This window comes from Urocitellus parryii, chromosome 4 (assembly GCF_045843805.1).
Source record: "Urocitellus parryii isolate mUroPar1 chromosome 4, mUroPar1.hap1, whole genome shotgun sequence".
Lineage (NCBI taxonomy): Eukaryota > Metazoa > Chordata > Mammalia > Rodentia > Sciuridae > Urocitellus > Urocitellus parryii.
In genome coordinates this window covers 32,003,127-32,025,754 of record NC_135534.1, presented here as the reverse complement: position 1 = coordinate 32,025,754, position 22,628 = coordinate 32,003,127, and the positions used below count along the sequence as shown (strand labels likewise).

Here is a 22,628-nt window from a genome sequence, read left to right as displayed (position 1 = left end):
CCCACTTCATTTTTTTTTTTGTTGTTGTTGTTTTGAGAGTGTTCAGAATTTCTGCCCTTTTTACCAACCATGGCTTGGCTGTAAGCAGCATTCTCATTAGGGTTAATTACCTTAATGAGCCTAAGTTGTTTTGCTTGCCATCCCAGAGAGCTGCCACTCCTCACCCCAGCTAACCCATAGGTTCCCTCCATTCATCATCAGAACAAATGGCGTGTGTATTCCCGGCCAGTGACGAGCTTTGCCTCTTCTCTCTTTACAGTGGACTCCTCGGTGTCATCCAAGGTGGAGCCAACAACAGCAGCAGCAGCGGCCGCGGCCACATTGTTTCTGAGGAAGTCGAGTCCACAGGCGCTATCTGCGGCCCTGGTGGCCAAGGGCACCGGCAGCAGCGGCTTAACCAAGAGCGGTTCCACCACTGCTCTAGCTAAAAATGTCACCAACAAGGCAGCATCTGGCCCAAAGGCAACCGCAGGGGCGATCCATACAGCCCTCCCGTTCACGCCAACCTACATGTTTGCCAGAACAGCACACACCATGAGCACACACACAGCCATGCAGGGGGACACGGGTGCTGCCTCGGGCCTGTTGTCCACAACACACCTCCCCAGGAAGCCACAAGCCATGCACACAGGCCTCCCAAACCCCACCAAGCCAGAGACGCCAAGGGCATCCACCCCTCGCCCGCTGACAGTCACCGCAGCGTTGACCTCCGTTACAGCATTAGTGAAGGCCACCCGCTTGCCCCCTTTGCAAGCAGAAAACACGGATGCGTCTCTCCCTGCTTCGTCCACTGCGGTGGTCACAACTGGCAAAACGGCGTCCAACCTGGAATGTCAGATGTCTGATAAACTCCTGGTGAAGACAGGTGAGAGGCTGCTGTCCTTCCGGTTGGACTTGAAAGCCACAGCCTGGCCTCAGAGAGATCAATGTTTCTCATCCGGGGTGACCTTGTCTTCCTTCCCTCAGGAGACATTTGGCCACATCTGGAGACATTTTCAGTTATTGCACTTGGTGAGAGGGGGTGCTACTGAGCTCAAGTGGGATAGGGATCTGGGATATTGCTAAATACCCCACAATGCACTGGACAGCCCCAGACCAAAAAAAGAAAAAAAGAGAATAATCCAGCCCAGAATATCAGTATGCTGAGGTTGACAAACCTTGATCTTCAACAAGTGTCAAAGGAGGGGAGGAGCATGAGGTGACATGGATTCTAGTTCTAGGATCAGTCCTGACATGAGAGGCCCCTGGGACACAGTGTTTCCCGTAGGTCTAAGAATGCCAACGTACATCGTGTTTTGCCTGCAGAGTGCATCAGGGATGTCTCGCATGAATAAATGATGTGATTTGTTTAATACAAAGTCTTGGAAAGGGCTGCAGAATTCAGAAAAGCTTTTTGTCATGTTTTCTTAATCAGCAGATACAAAAAGCACAGCTACGGTTTACAAGGTGGGAGCCCCCGGATTTATTTTTCATGTTTAAAGGGGAGAGTTTCTTGAAAAAGCTCTGCAGGCAGCCCTAGAACCGTGGGCAAAGCGGGATGCTGTCTTTTTAGCCCCGGTTCCCCGTGATAGCAGAGCAGCCCTCGAATGCACAGGTTGCTTTTAATAGTGCAGTAGTGTCTGCTATAAAAAGCATTAGACAAATTATTTGAGAGAGCATGCCAATGCTGAATGCTCGCATCCCGCCTTCCTCCTCGCCCCGCAAAGAATTAAATGAAATTATATCTTGAGACATATCCTTTTCTAAAATGGGAAATCGTGAAACTAGGCCTAGCAGAAAGTACAGTATCTCTTTCTGCTTCTTAATAAATGATCCCATCTGGTTTTCCGCTCCCCCTGCCCACTCTCTCCAGACCCATGCCTTCTCCTCTGAGGGGCAGCCTCCCACCCCCATGCATCCTCTCTCCTCTCTCTTCTTTCCCTCCCAACAGCCCCAGCCATGTCTAACCAGCCACCAGCTGCTTTCAGTTCTCCCTCCTGAAAAACGCCGTCTCTCATCCTGGTTCACACCACCACTTCCTGGGTTCACGCTGTCGTCCTCATTCACCGAAATTTCTGCAACACTAACCACATTCCTCTCTCTGCCTGCAGAACCCCACCCTCCAATCTGCTTTGGAGTCTGCAGTCAAGGGAACCTTCTCAAATGCATTCCTTTGCTGAGAACTCCTCTTTTCTTGTTGCCCTAAATTTGCACACTGAAGTATTTCACTTCTGTCCCCTGCACCTTTACATTTGGCGTTCCCTCTGCTGGTACTGGGTGGGGGCAGTCCCTCCCCTCCCCTAGCTCACTCCTATGATCCTTTGAGACTCAGCCAAAGCATCAGTTCCCATGGAAACCTTCCCTGATCCCAGCCCCTTGTTCAACTCAACGCTTGGATGCTCCTCTCAGAAGCTCTAAAGCATCCTGGGCTTCCCTTCCAATAGCACGTGTCACATTCAATCACAGATGCCTCTTCCCCATCCTGTATCTCCATCCCTGTCTCCGTCCTTCCCGTTTCAGGGTTGTCTGGGGCTGCAGCATCCAGAGCAGGGCCCCGCCCCAGAGAGCCTAGCTTTCAAGGTCAGAGGCAACACGTGTCAGAGATGAAGTGCCACCAGCGTGATCTTTGTCTTCAGGGCCACACAAATGGCTAGGACCTTCTTTCTTTCAAACTTTAGCAGGACCAACAAAGCCTCTGTCCCAGCCAATCCCCTCATTGGTGGGCCTTTGCTTCTCAGCTTTGTTCAGAATTTGTAGGATATGGTGGCCAGAGGAGGGGAGGGCATGTTCATTATGAGGTTTGGACCTTACTCTGATTACCACGCTTGTTTCCTCCCACAGTTCTCTTTATAACCCAAAGGAGAGGGCAGAGCCTTGAGTCCTTGAAGCTCAATGTAGCCAGAGGGCTCACGCAGGCATTGCGGAAGGCTTTCCACCAGAACGACGTCTCTGCTCACGTAAGCTCCTCACTTTGCACCTAGCTAACCCGTCTCCATCTGCCTCAGGGGTCCAGGTGTTGTTTAGATTGTCTTCATCCTCCCCCCAACACCCACATTTTCCAGAAGTGGAATCTTTCTTCATTTTGGTAAATGACTGTGGCTGGAGACGGGAAACTGAGACTAATTGCCTATGTTGATTTTTTTTTTTTTTTAAAAAAAGCCTGGATATATTGTTTTAAACGGTTCCATTTTCCCATTGTGTAGGGAGAGCATTTAATATTGTCTGTGTAATTTTCAAGAAACCATCCATTGCTTTTTCTTTTATCTTTCACACCATTTTAAATAGTGATTTATTTCTGGACATTTAAAAATCATTCTGGGTCAAATCATGGTTCCATTCCAAGTTTTCTGAGGAATCTCCATACTGCTTTCCAGAGGGGTTGCACCAATGTGCAGTCCCACCAGCAATGTATATGTACTCAATTTTTTGTAAACCATAAAACTGCTTTAAAACATAAAGACTATTTAAAAGCTGGGCGCAGTGGCACATGCCTATAACCCCAGCAGCTCGAGAGGAAGAAGCAGGAGACTCAGGAGTTCAGGGCCAGCAAAAGTGAGGCCCTAAGCAACTCAGTGAGACCTTATCTGTAAATAAAATCCAAAACAGGGCTGGGGATGTGGCTCAGTGGTCAAGTGCCCCTGAGTTCCATGCCTGGTAACCCCAAATAAATAAATACTAGTTAAAGAAGAAATTTTTAAAATGATGGAAATGATTAGAAAAGAATTAACGATTATTGAAGATAGGCAAAAAAGAGTCAAAGTATGAGTAATAGTGATCCCCAACAGAAACTAAAGAGAAATGGAACAAGTACCAAAAACTGTAATTTAAGAAAACTTTCTCAAAATATATTAAAAAAAAAAGTTCTGAAATTATGTTTAAACAGCACACCAACCAGTGCAATGATGCGTGCCTGTAGTCCCAGCTACAAAAAAAAAAAAAAAAAAAAAAATCATTCTGACTTGTAAATTGAGTCCAACTTTGCTAAAATTGCCAGCAGCACACAGGGAAGTAAACATTTCCACCCCCCCTCTGAACACTTCAATGCCAAGTACTGTTTAACAACTGCTGGCTGATTTGGGTGGCATGTCCAAGTGATGGAAGCTTTGTTTTACACTCTTTTGGTTTGACTCCAAGTGTTAGAGCAGTAAATGTGATTGGCAGTCAGTGGACTCCCTTTTATACCACTTAGAAATATTGTTCCGGCTTCTTCCTTTGATGTTCTGACCTACAGCTGTGTTCAGCTCAGTGGTCCCCTCTCCGCCCATCACACCAAGGACTAGCAATGGGTTTGGCACATAGTTTATGGGTCCTTGTCAGTTTCTCCTCTACAATTCTACAGAAGAAAGAGAGAGATAAAGAGGGGGGGGAGAGAAAGAAAGATGGACGGAAGAGAAGGAGGGAGGGAGGGAAAAAAAGGAAAGAAACAATAGAAACATACTCCATGGGATAGTTGTGTGGTTTCTGCTCCAGAAATTTTACTTGACCATTGAAATGTGAATGTTCCCATTTAGTCGCCTGATAAAGTTTTCAATAAGCTTTAGCCGTTCTCCAACTACCCACACAGCTTTCGTCTTTTCTGCACCTCACCTCAGACCCAAATTGGTTCACTTTAAATTTGTTTCTTTCAGTTCTTTAAATATATTTTTTGTTAGTTCTAATTGATTATACATGATAGTAGAATGCATTTTGGCACATCACATATAAATGGAGTATAACTTCTCATTCTTCTGTTTGTACATGATGTAGAGTTAACAGAGATCGTGTAATCATATATGCACACAGGGTAATAATGTCTGATTCATTCAACTATCGTTCTTGTCCCCATGCCCCCTCCCCTCCCTTTACTATCCCCTGTCTCATCCAAAATACCTCTATTCTCTCTCCCTCCTTGTGAATTAGCATCCTCATATGAGAGAAAACATTTGGCCTTTGGTTCTTTGGATTTGGCTTATTTTGCTTAGCATGATATTCTCCAGTTCCATCCATTTACCAGCAAATGCCATAATTTCATTCTTCTTTAAGGCTAAGTTCACTTCAAATTTTTTAAAACTATTTTTTAGTTGTAGATGACCACAATACCTTTTTGTTTTATGTATTTATTTTTACATGGTGCTGAGGACTGAACCCAATGCTTCACATGTGCTAGGCAAGTGCACAGCTGAGCTACAACCCCATCCCTCACTTTAAACATTTTAAATGCATTTCTTTTGAAAGGATATTTGCTATTACCACCAAACGTGGAAATAAGGATCATTTGCCACAAATAAAAGATAGTGGCAAAATGAGAATCATGGGACCCAAACAGCTTGTTAAATCCAACGCTATTCCTCATGTCTTTGTTTGTTTAAGAGAAGAACTAGCAAGGGTCAGGGAGGTGTTGAAAGCAAATCGTTCCTGACCTGGCTTTGGCTTGTTCTTTGAGCTAACTAGAAGGGTTGAAAGGGGAGTGATTCTCTCATTGGGTGAGTTGGCTGTCATTTCAGCCTGTTTACGGTCTGCCCTGAAGCTTCTCTTGTTCCACCTATAATCATCTTTTTTGTTAATTTATTTATTAATTAGGTATATATGACAGTAGAATGCATTTTGATTTATTGTACCAACTACAGCACAACCTTTTATTTCAGTGGTTGTATATGATATAGCGTCACACAATATGTGCAGTCATACATGTACCTAAGGTAATGATGTCCATCTCATTCTATCATTTTTTACACCATCTTTAGTAAAGAACCAATGATAATGCACCTTGGAGGGACCAAACCACACCCATCCTGTTGCAAAATCCATTACCTTGGTTTTTTTTTTGGAAAACACACATGACACTTTTTATTTTTATCTTTTTCTTTTTGTGGTGCTGGAGCTTGAACCCTGGACCTCATGCATGCCAGGCAAGCTCTCTATCACTGAGCCATGTCCCCCACTAGTCCCACATGACTCTTCTGGTGGATATGCAAGAATGAGGGGGAAAGCAGGCCTTGAAAACACCCTGACATGAGAGGTTCTGTTTTACAAGATGAAGAGTTCTGGAGATGGGTGGTGGTGCTGGGTACCCATTATATATATTTTTAATACCATTGAACTGTAATAAGGTAGATGGTATGAGATGTGTACTTTGCCACAGTAAAAAAAAATTGGAGACACTCTGCAAGTGCTCACTAAGGAAAGGTCCCATGAGCACACAGTGAGAAGGCAGCTGTCTGCAGAGTGGGAAAGAGTCCTCCCCAGAATCTGACCATGCTGGCCAACCATGGTCTCAGACTTCCAGCCCCCAGAACTATGAGATAATAAAATTCTTTTGTTTAAGAAAAAGAAATGCCAATCAACAAACAAACAAACAAAAAAACACTGGGGATATAATTCAGCAATAGAGTACTTGCCTATCATGCATAAGGCCCTGGGTTCCATCACCAGCACCACCAAATAGATAAATAAATAAATAAAAGGGGGAAAGAGGAGGTTATGAAGCAATATCTAGAGTGCATGCATATATGTATATACATGCATATATTTATATGTGTGAAATATACATGTATTACTAGGGGGACTGAAAGGAAATAAACTTAGAAGTTGTTGTATAATTATATTACAGTGATGGTAGATATATTAGAGGCAATTGTTATTCTGTCTTCCAGAAATGCTGATTGTATAACAAGCATTATATTTATATATATAAAGAACAAAAACACTCAGAACTCTCATATAAACATCAAAAAAGGAAAACAAAATAAGAATAAATTCTGAAGCCTCCAAATGTTCCTGTTGAGATAGAAAGAGCTCAGGTCATTGGGTGTCCCTTGACTCAGCTGTGAGACAAGGTCTCTGTGACTTGTCTGTGCCCTGGCCTTGAACCAGTGTCCCAGCCAAAGATAGAGCCAAGTCTGAACAAGCCAAGTCTCTCTGCTTCTAGATTAAGGAATTTACTTTGTTTACTTCTTGACCCATCTCCTGAAGATGCCCCACTTAATTTATCATTTCTGCCTTTTAATTCTAACAAATGAAGAGAAACATAATAAAACTGTTTTCCCCAGCATCCCATTCGCTGGAAATTTTGTCTGTCCATTATCTCTTCTCTTCCTTTCAGGTAATAATGAATGCTCACAGGATTATACTGAGGCACTTCAAAATATACAAAAGCAGATTTAAGGACTGGGGATGTGGCTCAAGTGGTAGCGTGCTCGCCTGGCATGCACGTGGCCCTGGGTTCGAACCTCAGCACCACATACAAATAAAGATGTTGTGTCTGCTGAAAAAAACTAAAAAAAAATAAATATTAAAAATTCTCTCTCTCTCTCTTAAAAAAAAGTCACTTTTTAACCTTCATTTTTTTAAAAAAAAGCAAATTTAATTCAGTCCTATGTAGATTTGTTGTAAATTTTATTTTGTTGTATTGTCATACTTCTGCTTTAATCCATGCATGATGTACAAGAGGGTTAGAATGTTTGTGGAAGGAGAAAATCCTATTCCCCTGCCTTGCTAAGTAACAGTTGTGGTTCTCAGAAGCACTAAGAACTTAAAGTACTGCGGAAATAAACAGTGAGTTCTGGGGGGTCCATTTGTTTTGTAGGTGGACATTCTGGAACATTCTCACAACATCACAGTTGGTTATTATGCTACCAAAGGAAGGTTGGTATACTTGCCTGCTGTTGTGATAGAAATGCTGGGTGTTTATGGAGTCAGCAACGTCACTGCAGATCTGAAGCAACATACCCCAAACTTACAGTCTGTGGCCGTCCTTGCCTCCTCATGGAAGCCCCAGCCTGCAGGCTACTTCCAGCTGAAAACAGGCAAGTAACTCAGAAGGAAAGGATTCCTATGCAGTCTAAGGTCAGGGGCGGTACTGAGTGGATACCTGTCTAAAAACTCCATTGCCGTTTTATATTAATTTTCTCATGTGATGCTTCCTTGAGTTTTTCTAATACACTTACTATTTTAAGAATTCAAACTAGAATCTACTATGTAAAATGTATCAAATGTCTCTGCCATCTTTTAAAGTCTCTGTGTACCTTCTTTAAAGTATCCTGCTAATCAAATGTCCAAGTGCTCAATTCATCAGTCTAAACTTTTCTAACCTGAGGTTTATTAGAAATGTCCCATATTAGGAGCTTTTCTTCCCAACTTATAATTAGTACATATGAGCACTGAGAACCATATTGCTTTTTTTTCCTGTATTACCAGTGGACACCAATAAAACTTGAGTCTCCATAAAATCTGTAGTTTGGAGCTGTAGATCCCAAATATCACTGAATCAGAATCTCTGAGCTTAGACCTTGGATTCTTTCTTTCTTTCAAGCTCCCTGGTGATTTCTGATTTGCAACGTTTGTAAACCACAAGAGTGGAGAAACCATTGAAATGGAAACAATCAACTTAGTAATGGAGGTCGATTGATTTTTTTTTCTGTCCCTTCAAAGAAATAGAAGTCATGATCTCTCTCAGGTTATTATTTGTTGGTCTTTGAGCAGACGTGTGTATATTCCATCCAAATAAAATCACAACGTCTTTTGCATTGGAGGGACTCTCAGGTTAGATCATGCTTTAAATTTGTTCTTTGTTACAAGTCACTTTCAAAATCAAACCTTGTCTGGTCTGTTTATTTGCCTAATTTCTCTAACCTGAAATCATACTGTTTTAGATGACGGTTGCAACTAGGAGCTATTAGGTATCCACTCAGAGGAACTGAGATGTAAAGCTTTGGTGAGTGCTGATTTCTCATTCTCATTCTAGTGCTACAGTTTGTGAGCCAGTCAGATAACATACATTCCTGCAAGTTTGCTCAGACCATGGAGCAGCGGCTGCAGAAGGCATTCCAGGATGCTGAGAGGAAGGTCCTGAATACCAAAAGCAACCTGATGGTTCAGGTAGGGAGGAGGGGCTTTAGGCTGTGTAGTTGACAATCAAAATACAAATGTTGGTAAGGAGTGACTTGGGTCCCCTATTTCAAAGCAGTCTTGTGTAAGTGTAACTTGCTACTTGGATGGATGATGTAGACAGTCATGGCATGGGTGAGGCTGTCTGGGGTCTGGCCATGACAGGAGGGATGCTGTGTCACTGAGTACCTGCTGTGCTTTAGGGTTTTATATTAATTTTATCATGTGATGCTTCCTGAGTCTTTCTAATACACTTACTATTTTAAAAAATCAAACTAGAATCTACTATGTAAAATGTATCAAATGTCTCATGTGAAATGAATCCATTTCAAATAGCTAACTCATCAAAGATTTGCCTGTTCTCTGATTTACATTGGATTGTACTCCTGATAGCCACGTGAACAATCATATATCTCTCTCTCTCTCTCTCTCTCTCTCTCTCTCTCTCTCTCACACACACACACACACACACACACACACACACACACACACATACACACACACACACATTTTGTATTGAGGGCTTACAATATGTTGGGAACCATGGTGGGTTTTACAAATATTTTGCTACAAAATACTCAATACATCTTTCTGAGCTATCCTTACCCTCATTTTATATGACAGGGAACTAAGAGAGAGGTTATGAACCTTCCAGAAGGTCATATAGTTGGAAAAGAATGGAACAAAAACTTGAGCCAAAAGATCATCCTCTTATCTACTAAGCTGTACCAGGGTCTCTGCAATATGGCAATGAGGGCCTCCACAAAAGTTTTTGCAAACACATGAATTCTTTCCCAGGGAAATCCCCCTCCTGGTACACCATGTATTTCAGCTTCCTGGATAACAGTGCACAAACCACTGACATCCTTTCTCAGACCCAGTTTCTTCAATTACATAGATATCATCCCACTAAGGACAGATGCTTCTTAATGATATTCATCCACCCCCCAAATTTCTCTAATTAACTCTACTGTTCAATGTCTCTGTTTTGACTACTGACTAAAGCCTTTGCAATTAGACCCAGAGCTTTTGAAATTGACATTTAGCATAAGTGAATTATCAGCAAAGCCAATATGATGTAGAAAGCATACAATTTAATTTGAGTGAGCAGCTTTCTTTTGCTAGTTTCATCCAAAGTGTATAGGGAAGTGTCTCATTATGATTTAGTTCATATTAGACTAGGATCTAAAAATATGTCAGAGACTTAAGATTTATGTAAGGAGTGTGACTCAGCTGTCTTGTGGGGATGCTTTTTCTTTCTGATTGGATTTGTGATTCTCACAGGTGCATGAGCCTAGTTAGATCTTGGCAGCAGAGCATACTTTAATTGTATTCAGGAAGCACAGACTTATTGAGTGCTTGCTATTTATCAATCACTGGGAGGGACACCAAGATAAATAAGCTGCCCTTGGCCTTAAGAAGCCTCTCTTGTGTTGTTAGGTACTAATTATGCACCATTAGATGAAATTTTGTCAACCAACTAACAAAGCTTCCTTGGAAAAGACTATAACAGTGATTTGAACATTGCATCTAATAGATTTTAGATGCTCTTGAACATTTTGAAAACTATTGAAATTAATGGATAATCAAATCAATCATTTTATTAACTATTTTGCTTTTTGATTTGGATGAGAGGTAACCCAGAACCCAATCTGTTGTATAACTTCAGCAACCCTCTTGTCCCTATGTCACGCATAGATAACTGCATGCTAACCACATCCCTGTCTTTTTATCTGTTTTTCTAGGATGTGCTTTTGTAATGAATAACTTTCCATTTTATTGTATTAAATAAAATGTGCAAGGTACCTTGAATCTTTTATGGAATATGATCATGTAAATATTTAATTAAGAGTCACTGAAAAGATGACTTTTAAATTTTGTCTAGCTTTGGTATTATGGGCTAGATTGCAGTTGATTCAATTACGACTGCTTTGTTTGTGACAGAATCCAAGCTTATAAGGCCAAAAAAAAAAAAAAGAGGAAGCAATTAGCTCACACAGCTGAAAAGTTCACAGCTTAATTACTTTAGGCACAACTAAATCCAGGTGCTGTAGTGATTTCTTCATGATGTTCTCTCTTCGTCTCTTGGCTTGTTTTTCTCTGGTTCTGTCTGGTGGCCTCTGGTGCCTCATCCTTACTGCTTATAGTCTTGTGGTATCAAAGTACCATTTTTGGTGTCATTTCAGTCAAACCCCTGGGATTGGTTCTCCTTGGATCCACGGTGTTCATTTCTGAATCCGTGACTGTGGCCAAGGAGATGAAATGTCCCAATCACCCAGGCCTGGCTCAGATGCCCACTCCTGGAGCCCCGGTGGGGCAGCCCCATCCAAAGCACATGGACAGAGAGGGAGAGGAGAGGTGGTTCCCAAAGGGTATTGTGGTGCTGTCCTAGAAGAAGGGAGAATGGGTGCTGGGCAGCCAGAACGACGTCTCTCGGCTCCATCAGCCTGAAGGACTAATTAGCGAAATGAATTGTTGTGTGAGTGAGTGAGAAGTCAGAGACCAGGTCAGGAGCTACAGGCACCTGAGAGTAAAGATGTGATAGGAAAGTGTCCCCTGCAAGAGCTGCTTCTATTTAAGGACAGGCATGACTCTCAGGGACCAGTGCTGTGGCTTTGGTCTCAGACCTATGGACCTCTTATTTTTGGAGCTTGTGTAGCTACCAAGAATGGTCACCATTTTCTTGGTTATAAAAAGTGAGTGTATTCAAGAAGATCAAATAAATGGAAAGGCATCCTATGTTCATGGATTGGGAAACTAAAAATTGATGTCAGTATTACCCAGGGGGATCTATAGATTTAATGCAATCCCTATCAAAATCCCAGTGATCTTTTATTTGCAGAAATAGAGAAACTCATCCTAAAATTCAAGTGGAATTTCGAGAGACCTTGAATAGCCAAAGGAATCTTCAAAGAGGACAAAGTTTGGAGGTTTCACAACTTCTGATTTCAAAACAGAAATCAAAAAGCTATGCTACTCCAAAAAAACATGGTTCCAGCATAGAGACAAACAGAGACCAACAGAATAAAGCAGAGCTCAGAAATAATTCCTCTTGTATATGCTCAAATTATCATTGACAAGGGTGCCAGGACTATTCGGTGGGAGAAAGGTTAGTCTTTTCAACAAGTTGGGAAAACTGGATTTCCACATGCAAAGGTATGGAGCTGGATCCTAACCTATCATCTCCTCAAATTGACTCAAAGTGGATCAAAGACCTCACTAGAAAACCTAAAACTGTAGGACTCAGAGGAAAAACTTCATGACACTGTATTTGGCAATTTGTTGGATAGGTCATCAAAAGCACAGGTAACAGGAGAAACAATAAATAAATCAGACTTCATTAGTTAAAAACTTTGTCCATCAAAAGACACTACCTACAGAGTGAAAAGAGAACCCACAGAATAGGTAAAAATATTTGCAAATCATATATCTGATAAGTGGTTAATATCCAGGACATGTAAGCATGTAAAGAACTCCACCAACCCAATAATAAAAAAACCCAAACAATTCAATTAGAAATGGAGAAAGAACTTGAATAGATATTTCTCCAAAAAAAGATATATAGATAGCCAGTAAGCACTTAAGAATATGGCCCACCTCATTAACCATTAAAGAAATGTAAAGCAAAACCACGAGCTTCTCTTCACATTGATTAGGATGATCATTCTAAAAAACAAGAAAATATTACATGTTGGTGAGGATGGGGAGAAATTGGACCCCTTGTGCATTGCTAGTGAAAATATACATAGGGTACAGCCACTGTGGAAAACCAAATGGTGAATCCTTTAAAAATTAGACATAGTATTGTCTTATGATCCAGAAAGCCCATTGCTGCATGTATATATCAAAAAGAATTGACAGCAGGGAGTCAAATAGTTCTTTGTACACCTGTATTCATAGCAGCATTGTTCACAACAGCCAAAAGGTAGAAGCAACACAGGTGTCCATCAAGAGCTGAATGGATAAATTCTTTTACTTTTTGGTACCTTGGACAGAGGCCTGAATACTTGGGTATTGACTTGATTTATCTTTTTCTTTTCTTTTGGTACTAGGGACTGAACTCAGGGCCACTCAACCACTGAGCCACATCCCCAGCCCTATTTTATATTTTATTTAGAAACAGGGTCTCACTGAGTTGTTTAGTGCCTCGCTTTTTTTTGCTGAGGCTGACTCTGAACTCATGATCCTCCTGCCTCAGCCTACTGTGCCCTCCGCGTCTCCTCAATTTATCTTTAATTGTGGGAATATGGCTCTGGGTTAGAGAATTGAAAGAGAACTTCAAGTGTGGGAAAAAGTGGGAGGTAAAGTGGAGAAACTCATCTCAGCAGCCTTCTTCAGGGTCAAGTTTGAGAGGGATGCTGTCTTAGCACAAAGGTCTGAGAAAGTCCAGGTGTCAATTGGCCCACTGGCCCAAGCCCCCATTAGCCGAAGCCAGCAGGCACAGGAGCCCATGAGGTGGTCCACAAGGGTCTGCCCTGGGGACATGATCAGGACAGACAGATGGGTGGCAAAAATGGCTCTGGAGGGGGAGGGACTGCACGGAACCCAGCAAAAAAAAATGTCTCGGCGAGTCGAATGACTTCCCCTGTGTGTGTTTTTCAAATCTCATCTGGGGATATTTTTGTCCATACATTGACCTAGAAAAGTTCATTTTTCCAGCAACCAAAAAACTGAATTGGACACAAAATATGAAAAGAAAACCATGCCATCTCAGGATTTTTAAAATGTTCGATATTGAATTAGTAGATCACAAGGAGATGTAATTGCTCTCAATTCTGAATCAAGTCTGTTGTGCCATGATAACGTTGGTGACCCGCTCTGTGACACCGTACCTTCCTGGTCCTTTCAGACTTAAAACTCTGCAAATTTGGCTCTAGCTTTCCCTGTCTGAGCAGTTGTGTCTTCCTTATATTTAACATTCTTATCGTCTGCTTTATATTTCCAGAATCATAAAAGTCAATTTCTCATAAATGAGACAAATTAGCCCCCAGGAAAGATAACCACACTCGTTAAGAGTCTGAAGTCAGATTTCCTGGGTTTGAATCTTGACTTTGTCACTTTTGAGCTGTGGGACCCCGGGCAAATCCCTTGGCCATTCTGGGCCTCGGTTTCCTCATCTGTAAGGTTGTGGCGAGGATGAAAGGAACCGATGCTCCCTCAGCACAATGCCTGGCGTGCAGCCAGCAATCACTGTCGATGATGGTTGTTATTCTTGTCTCTTCTTGCTGTTTTCCCTCCTCCCTCTCATTCCTACCCTGACCTTCTGCGTAAACTCCCCCTCCACGGCCTCCTGGAAACAGACCCTCATCTTATCTGCACGTCTCCCGCCCCTTTCCTCCTGTGTCAATTCAGATTGTGAGCACGTCCAACGCCTCGCAGGCTGTCACCTTGGTGTACGTCGTGGGCAATCAGAGCACATTCCTCAATGGCACGGTGGCCAGCAGTCTCCTGAGCCAGCTCTCGGCCGAGCTGGTGGGATTCTACCTCACCTACCCACCGCTCACCATTGCTGAACGTGAGTACATCACGTCACCTCCAGGGGCCCTGTTGCTTCTCTGGAGCCTTTCTCCATTCCATGAACCTCTCTTGTGCCAGACCACATGCTACCCTTACTGTCATAAAATAACCACCCAAACGTGCAATAAATGGAGTCTGAATTGATGAAAAGTATGTTGCACAAGTCTCTTGTCTCATTGAGTTCTCAAAACCATCCTATAAGGCCAGTGCAAATTTAGAAGAAGAAACTGAAGTTCCAAGAAGTCTCACAAGATACCTACTCTCGCATAGCTGGTGAGAGCTGTCACCTGGGTTTGAACCCTGGCAGTCTGCCTTCTGACTTTATCATACTGCCTGCAAGGACAGCTGTCCTTGAGCAAACTAGGTTTCTAGGCATTTCTCCCACTTCTGCCGTTAACAAATGTTCCCGGAACTTCAGGCCCTGCCCTGGCTATAGATATCATAATGCAGCCCATTTGTAGTCAACGTTGTGACTTCACTTGATGAAATCTCCATAGTCTGTGGCCTCACCTCCCTTAATTCTTCAGTTACGTAATCCTCATTACCATGCGGCAGGCATCAACAACAATGCAGCCTACATTCTGTACCGGAACACTTACTCAGGAGTCAAAGGAAATAAAGGTTTGTATTCCTAAATTTAAACCACTCTTACGTTTCACAGGGTCAGTGGGCAAGTTTTTCGGTAAACACATAAATTGTTTCATAAGTTCCTTCTACTGTTGTTTCTGAGGCTATAAATAAATGAGATAATGTGTAGGTGATGTACTTAGCACATAGTAGCCACTGAGATTAGTTTTGAATATTTAATATATATTTGGTGAGCTTCTGCAAGCTTCCATGTGGTGAGGAAAGATGCATTTTATGGGAAAAGACGATGTAAAAGGTGACATTCTGTCACATGGAAGCATGTGAAAATTTGCTTTCTCTCATTCTTTTTATATTCTCATAAAACCACAGCTAAGATTTATTGAGCATGAACTATATACCAGACACTGTACTGATTCTTTTCCACCTGTTAACTCTGAGAGTCATGATACTGGTAAAGTAGCAGGAGAACTTTTGTTACAAGCACTTGGCTACAATGTAAGTTCTTGGCATTGGAAAAAAAATCCATTCAAGATATAACAGTTCCTGATGACTTTGTTGGTAGCTGGATGGTTTTTAAAGAGCAAACACCAGCTAACACAGGTGGCAGCTGCGGCTCTTGATAATGAAGACTTTCCATTGGAGAAGGTTTGGATGGAAAAACCTGAAAGAGTAGAAACTCAAGAAGCCCTAAACACTTTTTATAGGAAAGTTCACCTTTAATGGAGACTTTTCATTTTCTGAACAGCAAGTCAGTTCTCTGTTTTATATTTACATGTAAAACCTATAAAAGTAATTCCGTGTGTTTCTTGTTGGTTTTAGCACTGGAATATCCCAACCTTGATACATCAGAAACAACTAGAGACTACTGGGTGATTACAGGTAATCTCTCATTCTGTTACTCCCCCTCTTCATGCTGTGGGGGTTGATTTGTTTGATTTTTTTTTTTCAGTGAAAGGATTGGTCTTTTTTTTTTTTTTTTTTTTTTTTTGGTCCTGTCTTATATGTCAAGGAGTTATTTCTCCAGGACCAGAAGTATGTGGAAACAAGCCAAGGGAAGCCCTCACACTGATGGTGGTTATTGAACATTTTAAAACTGTTACCTTGGAAGCCCACCTCCAACCCCAGTGCTTCCTCTTTGCAAAAACTCCACCTATCAGAAGTTACCTTGTGGATGCCTAGGACACGTCCTTGTGAATGGCCCTGTGTGTACAGATGGTAGTTCTTTCTGCACTGCCTTGTAAAACCTAAAATAAAATCAGAGGAGGGCTGGATGCTCCTCCTGCCCAGTGGGAGTCCCACCCCACACCCGTCCTGTCCTGGCACACCCTGACAGTGAGGGCGTGTGGATGCATAGGGTGTTTGGGTGGTGTGTCCTTTTTTTTTTTCTTTTTTAACCTTGACATTTTGCAGCTGAACTTTATGAAACAGCCAAAACGTTCCATTTATGTCTTTCAAAAGCCAGACAGTGCCTTCTGAAAATGAGGGAAACAAGAATTGAGAGTAAAGGGAGAGAGCAGATGTTTGTAGGAGGTAGAGTGACCCGCCCAATCATCCAGGGGAGAAGTGTGGAGAGAAGAATCTGGGTGTGCTGCGGCTGCCACGGCAAAGCACGGCAGGCTGGGGGCTTAGACAGCAGGAGTTTGCCGTCTCACAGTTCTGCGGGCTCCAAGTCTGAGATCGGTGTTGGCAGCGATAGTTTCTTCTGAGGCCTTGGTTTTCCCTCTGCCGGTGTCCTAATTTCCTCTTCCTATAAGGACACCAGACATGTTGGGTGAGGGCCCACCCCCATGACCTCATTTTAACCTCATTACCTCTTTAAAGACTTTCTCTCCAGGTGCAGTTGCATTCTGAGGTACCTGGGGTTTGGACTTCAACATGTGAATTTGGGGAACACAGTTCAGCCCATTTCAAGGAGGGGAGAATCTCCTGCAAGGCTTGGAATCCACGTCTGGGGGAGGAGGCTGGTCTCCAACGTCCCCTGCACACTATTGTCCCACACTAGCTGCAGCTGGGCTGTACCTAAAATACCAATTAAGGGGTACCTGCCTCTGCTGGATGTGGCCTACTCAAGACCTCTTCTAAACTTCAGAAAATTCTCCCCACCACGCACACCGAGCCTTCAATATACAGATTATTTCACCTGGTAAAATAGAAGGCAAACTAAAAAGACATGTCTTAAAAGAAAATTAAAAACCCACCCATCGGGGTTTATGCCCATTGAGAGAGACAGTGCTAACCCAGCGACACAGTTTTGGAACCAGGAGGTTATGTAACATTTGCAAAACTGTGTTTCCTCCTCAAGGAATGGTGCCTTTTCATGGACAGCTATTTCCCCCTTCTCTGACTTGAAGGTTTGCCTTGGGTGATAACGCAGCCACTCTTGAACGTGGCCTGTCCTTGACAGCCACCTGCATCACCCTTTCCTCCTCTTGCAGTGTTTGCTCTGCCTTGATTTGAGTGCCATGACATTAAGAGGAAGCCCCCCCACCACCACCAGTGTCCTGCTTCCAGGGCTCTCCTGGGTCATCCCCCTGCCCACCCACTATGCGACGACCCTCTTTCCGTTTTGCTATTTTTGCAGTTGGTGATCAGAATAGAGCTGTCACCATCACTGTGTTTGGGGCTGGTTGGATCAGTTGATTTGTGCTTGGGAAGGGCTGGAGCCTGGTTTCAGCCTGGCCTTCTGCCTTTCCTTCCACCCAGGACTACTTTCTGAATACCTGGGTGTCCACCTCCAATCTGCCCATCACCAACAAAAGGGGAAGGAGACAGGGAGCTGAGAGATGAGAGAACTTTTTAGTCTTTCCTCTAGGGCATTATAGGTGCCGTGTCTTCCACTGATGCTAATAGCCGCAAGTCCCCTTTCTGTTTTTTATATTTTAAAACCCTGACATGTTTTCCAACTAAACTTATATTGAATATGTCTTTGCACACTGTACACTTCTCTCCCAGAGGGTGAATCCCTCCTTGATGGAAAGTCATTGGCTGAGGATGACCCTGCAGTTCCTTTACAGAGAACACAGGGGCTACTCTGCCCTCCAGGGACCCAAGTTCGGTTTGTGTATATGAGGCAAAATAGAAAAATCCAGCTCGATATTGCTACCTAACAGAAGTAAGATTCCATCTCAGGCTGCTTCATCTTTTTAATTCACTCCAGAAGCAAAATGAACAAGACCCAGGAAGGGATGGATCAGTTCTCCAGTTCTGCTCTTAGTTACCCTGGTGTCCTTGAGCAAGTCAGTCAGGCCCTCTGTGCTGCACACTCTCACCTTGAGGATGAGGGAGAGGTCTCAGCTGATCATGAAGAATCTTTGTTCAACCACAAATAAAACAATTCAACTTGAGCACAGGAGGCTGAACAGGGCCTGGTTGTGTGAATCTTAGAGCCTGGTATGATTGTAAATAAAGGAGTAAGAGAACGGTGATGGGAAAGTCATGGAATCTTCTGGATGGAGTTCCTTTGAACATAGCGAGGGACCTGTCTGCCTGCCCTAGGCTGAGTCAGTGGTGGGGGCTGAGGTGGGTGGCCGGGGATCCGGCGGAGGTGCTGAGGTGTTTGAGCTTCTGTGTCACCCTGAGAAAGGTGGGCGCACCTCCCTCACCACTGCCCACAGGGTGGACGGAGAGGCCCAGAGGCCCCAGGCCTGCCACACTCCTCAGGGGAAGGGAGAGGAGCCATATAGTTCCAGTCTTCTCACTTTATTTCTTCCTGTAATAATGAGAAGGGGCCCATTGTGACAAAGGCAATAGCTACCACTTATTCATATGCAGGCAAGTGCCTTAGAGCACTGCGTTAGAAGAATCATCTGCTCTTCACAAAGATCCAATCCTAAGGTGTTCAGATGAGGGACTAAGGCCCAGAGGAACCAAGTGACATACCCAAGAACACTCAGAAGGGGGAGCCAGGACTCAATCTCAAGCCTCTGCATGCAACTCCTCAGCCCTCCCAGCTGCTCCCCCAAGAAGAACCTGTTCTTTTTTAGGGGAGCTGGCATGAACCATGGGGGAACCGTCCAGGTGTTGACTTCTAGACCTCTGCGGCTCCCACAGCCTCCTGTGCTCCTTAGAGGCATTTTCAATTTTTTAGTATAAAATAACTATTTTAACCTCTTTAAGTGTATAATTCAGTGGCATAAGAAATATTCAGTATTGAACAGACATCACAGTATCCATTTCTCCGACTTTGTCATCACCTTGGGGTCTTCGACTCTTGCCTTTATTTAATGTCTGCCTTTGAGTCTTGGCTGAAAGTTCCATAAATAATCCAAAAGGGGTCCCCTCTCTCACTCTCATCCACTGATCAAGGGAGGCCAATGTAGGAGTAAGACTCCAGCAGTTTGATCTGTGATTTTACTAGATGAACTACCTTTGGACCAGAAAGTTCCCATCCCCCAGGTAGGAAGCACCCAAGGAATCCTGAGAGTCCTCTTGGGGCCCTCAATCACACAGCGTAGCAGTTTTGTCTGTGCGGGAATTCAGCTGACAGATGAGCTGGAGTCTCTCACAAGGGCCCTAAAAAGAGAGCTGCTGTGCGCCCTTGGGTGGGGGGGATTATTTGGCATTTATGGCTTCAAAGAAGTAATTTTGGAGACCTAGCGGCGGGTTTATTTCTCTCTTGATCCCTTGCAGCTTCACGCTCTGCGTCTTGTTATTGTGTGTGTTGTGGTGGTTGACTGCGTTGTCTGGCCCCGTGTAGGATGTGATCCTTGGGGTGGCCCCTGGCAGCACCCTGCTGTCCTGGGTGCCATAATGACAACACCCTTTTTATCTACAAGCTATTTCCGTACCTTGGTGGACGGGCGGTGTTAACCATGCTTGGCCACACTGTGGTCAAATGAACTCTGTTAAATGAAGCTCTTCGGTTACATTCCCAGCCCTTGTCAGTTTTGGTCTCTTAAGAAAGTGATCGTATTTTTAGGACTTAGAAGTTTTGGTGTGGCTGTTTGAAGGCTGCAGTCGTTCATCTGAGGTGAAGTGTGCTTCCAAAGGGACATGGAGCAAAGTCTAGACTGGGGAAGTGGCCTCAGCAGTCCTAAAATGGCTTAGTGTTTATTTTTTTAATAACTTAATTAATTAATTAATTAATTTTTATGTGATGCTGAGGATGGAACCCAGTGCCTCAAATGTGCTAAGCAAGTGCTCTACCGCTGAGCCACAACCCCAGCCCCAGGCCTAGTGCTTGTTAAAGCCCCCTCCATGTACTACCCATGACGTGGAACTCCCCTGTCAACACCTACATGTTGATTATAGATACTGAGTGTTGAGAGCCCCAGCCAAAAGGGCCCCAGCAAACTTCCAGCTGCCAGCTGATGATTGGCTCACAGCGGCCCCAGCAACATCTAGCTGATTGGCTCCTCCACTGAGCTGCTCATTGGGGGACTTCTTTGGCTCCACCCACACGACCCAGCCAATCGGCCTCAAGAGCAGGAGGATTGTGGGAGGTGGAGAGGCTGGTGTGGGGGTGAGAGGCTTGTGGGAAGCCGGTGGTGGCAGTTGGGCTCTGAGGGTTTTTTCCTGAGGAGCTGTTTTGTTTGGCATTTGTAGTTCTAAAAATAAAGTTAGTTTCTTTTGACAAGTGGCTCCTGAATTGTGCCCAGCCAGACTGTGGCAACTGAGTATTACCAAAACCTAGCCATGGATGAAGGAATCCACCTTAAAAAAAAAAAAAAAAATCCTGTTTTTTTTAAACCTCAGAGTCCACTAGGAATATGTTCACTGGAAATGTACACTTTTTTATTCCATTTTTAAAGAGAAAAACTTGGACCCAGAGATGCCCAGTGGCTTGTCAAGGGTCCCACAACTGGCAAGAGCCAGTGTAGAGAGTTTATTTTCTCCATTAAGCTGTCCTACTCTTTAGCTGGGAGAGGACCTGGGAGACTCTAGGTAGCTATAGGGGCGGGCATCAACAAGACTCTGCAGAAGAGAGAGAGATGGGGATACTGAATGTGCGGTTTGCCCAGATGTAAGGGGCTGAGTTGCAGGATGGAGTTGAGATTCCTCAGCAAAGCTGTTGAGAGGGAAAACATCAAGGTAGCCCTGAGCCAGGGCTTCTGAGTAGGAACCAGCTCCCAACCCAAGTCGCTGACCTGCAGATCTGATGTGTTCCCATATGGAGGACTCTTAGCAATGCACATCATCTTAAATGAAGTCTGGGTTTGACAGAGCCCTGTAAGAGAGGCCACTGCTCCTGGAGGAAAGAGCCCAGGATTTGGAGTCAGGGCTGCTAGTTATAAGGTGTGCAGACTTAGACAAGTCAATTAAACTTTTCAACATCTATAAGAGGTGGATTGTGATTCCTAACTCCTGGACTGCTGTGAGGGTGAAGTGAGGTAAGGATGAGGTAGAGCAGAGTGACCCTTAGGGCTATCTAGGGCAGATGGTGGTTGTGGTCCCTGGTCAGCAGGGCGTCTGCCCTCTGAGCACCCCCTCTGCCTTCTGCCTCCACAGTGCTGCAGGGCGTGGACAACTCGCTGGTGGGCCTCTACAACCAGAGTTTTGCCCGGGTTATGGAGCAACGCCTGGCCCAGCTCTTCATGATGTCCCAGCAACAAGGCCGGCGATTTAAACGGGCTACCACCCTGGGAAGCTACACTGTGCAGGTAGGTGTGGGAGAACTGTGAGGGACTGTGCATCCTGGGCTGTACAGAGGACATCCACGCTGCCACCAGCTGAGCCATTTACTCTGAGGTTTGGGGGGAGTTGAGGCTCATAAACATCCTCCTACATTGTCGAATAGCTAGGTTATGAGGGAAGGAGATCTCAGAACAGAGTCTGCATACATGGAGATATTTCTGAAATGAAGTTTCATCGTCTGTATTAGTCAATTAAAAAATAGAAGCCACCAAACTGACAGTGAAGACTTGAGCACAGAGTGATTTAGGCAAGAGATGTAGCAGGCTCTAGGGTTGCCCTCACACCCTCTTACCATCATCAGTAAGTATGCCTGCCGGAATTTCAACAGCCAGCCGAGGAACTCCACTGCAGGGATGCACTTGGGATGCTGGAACCCGCCTGCCCAGGCCATGATGGCTGAAGTGCGTGGGAATTAGACATACCCCATCTCCCTCACCTCTTAGAGAGGGGAATTCTGAAATGTTTCTTTAAGAACATTTTCAGAGTTTTCCCACAGAAGAAAGCTTTAGTCACCCACTGCGTCACGGACTCTTTTCCCCATCCATGCATCACCTCTTCACCCTCCTGTCAGTTTCCTGCACCTCTCAGATAAACTAAGAGCATGAAACTCCTCTGTGGGGTCTGTTCAAGGCAGTCGCCATGCCCAAGGTCAATGTTTCTAAGCCTCCCTAGATACCCAGTTCCCACAGGAGTGGGAGTGTCTCTAGCATATTCTAACCCATCCACATATCTTGAATACTCCTGACTTCACCAGTGAGAACCCGTTTCTAACATCTGTTATGCTAATTAACTAAAATTATCATGCTGAGCATGATATCAAATTATAGAAGTGCCTCTGTACACGTGGGCCTCCCTAATTGGAATCTAGCAGGCTGCCCCTGGCAGGTGACCTCCTGATTGATAATTGACCTCATCTAGCCCACTTGCCTAGTGTCACACAATGAGGAAAGTCTTGAAGGAAATTGCAGACACCGTCACAGTCCGCCTGCAGATCACATCCCCGTGCAAGCATAAAAGTTAAGCAACCCATCTTCTCTCCCTGCGTG

The 22,628-nt window shown here is 44.0% G+C and overlaps 1 protein-coding gene across 4 annotated transcripts in view; it reads left to right on the top strand.

Moving 5' to 3' along the window:
• The window catches only part of Kiaa1549l (KIAA1549 like), a 257,863-nt gene that overhangs the window by 152,224 nt on the left and 83,011 nt on the right, over window positions 1-22,628 (top strand). For all 4 annotated transcript variants that reach the window (XM_077797483.1, XM_077797482.1, XM_026404625.2 and 1 more), the window contains exons 3-9: window positions 260-865; window positions 2,821-2,936; window positions 7,544-7,763; window positions 8,702-8,835; window positions 14,197-14,359; window positions 15,769-15,828; window positions 21,397-21,548. In XM_077797483.1, coding sequence (XP_077653609.1) covers window positions 260-865; window positions 2,821-2,936; window positions 7,544-7,763; window positions 8,702-8,835; window positions 14,197-14,359; window positions 15,769-15,828; window positions 21,397-21,548 — 1,451 coding nt within the window. The remainder of the gene's footprint in view (window positions 1-259; window positions 866-2,820; window positions 2,937-7,543; window positions 7,764-8,701; window positions 8,836-14,196; window positions 14,360-15,768; window positions 15,829-21,396; window positions 21,549-22,628) is intronic.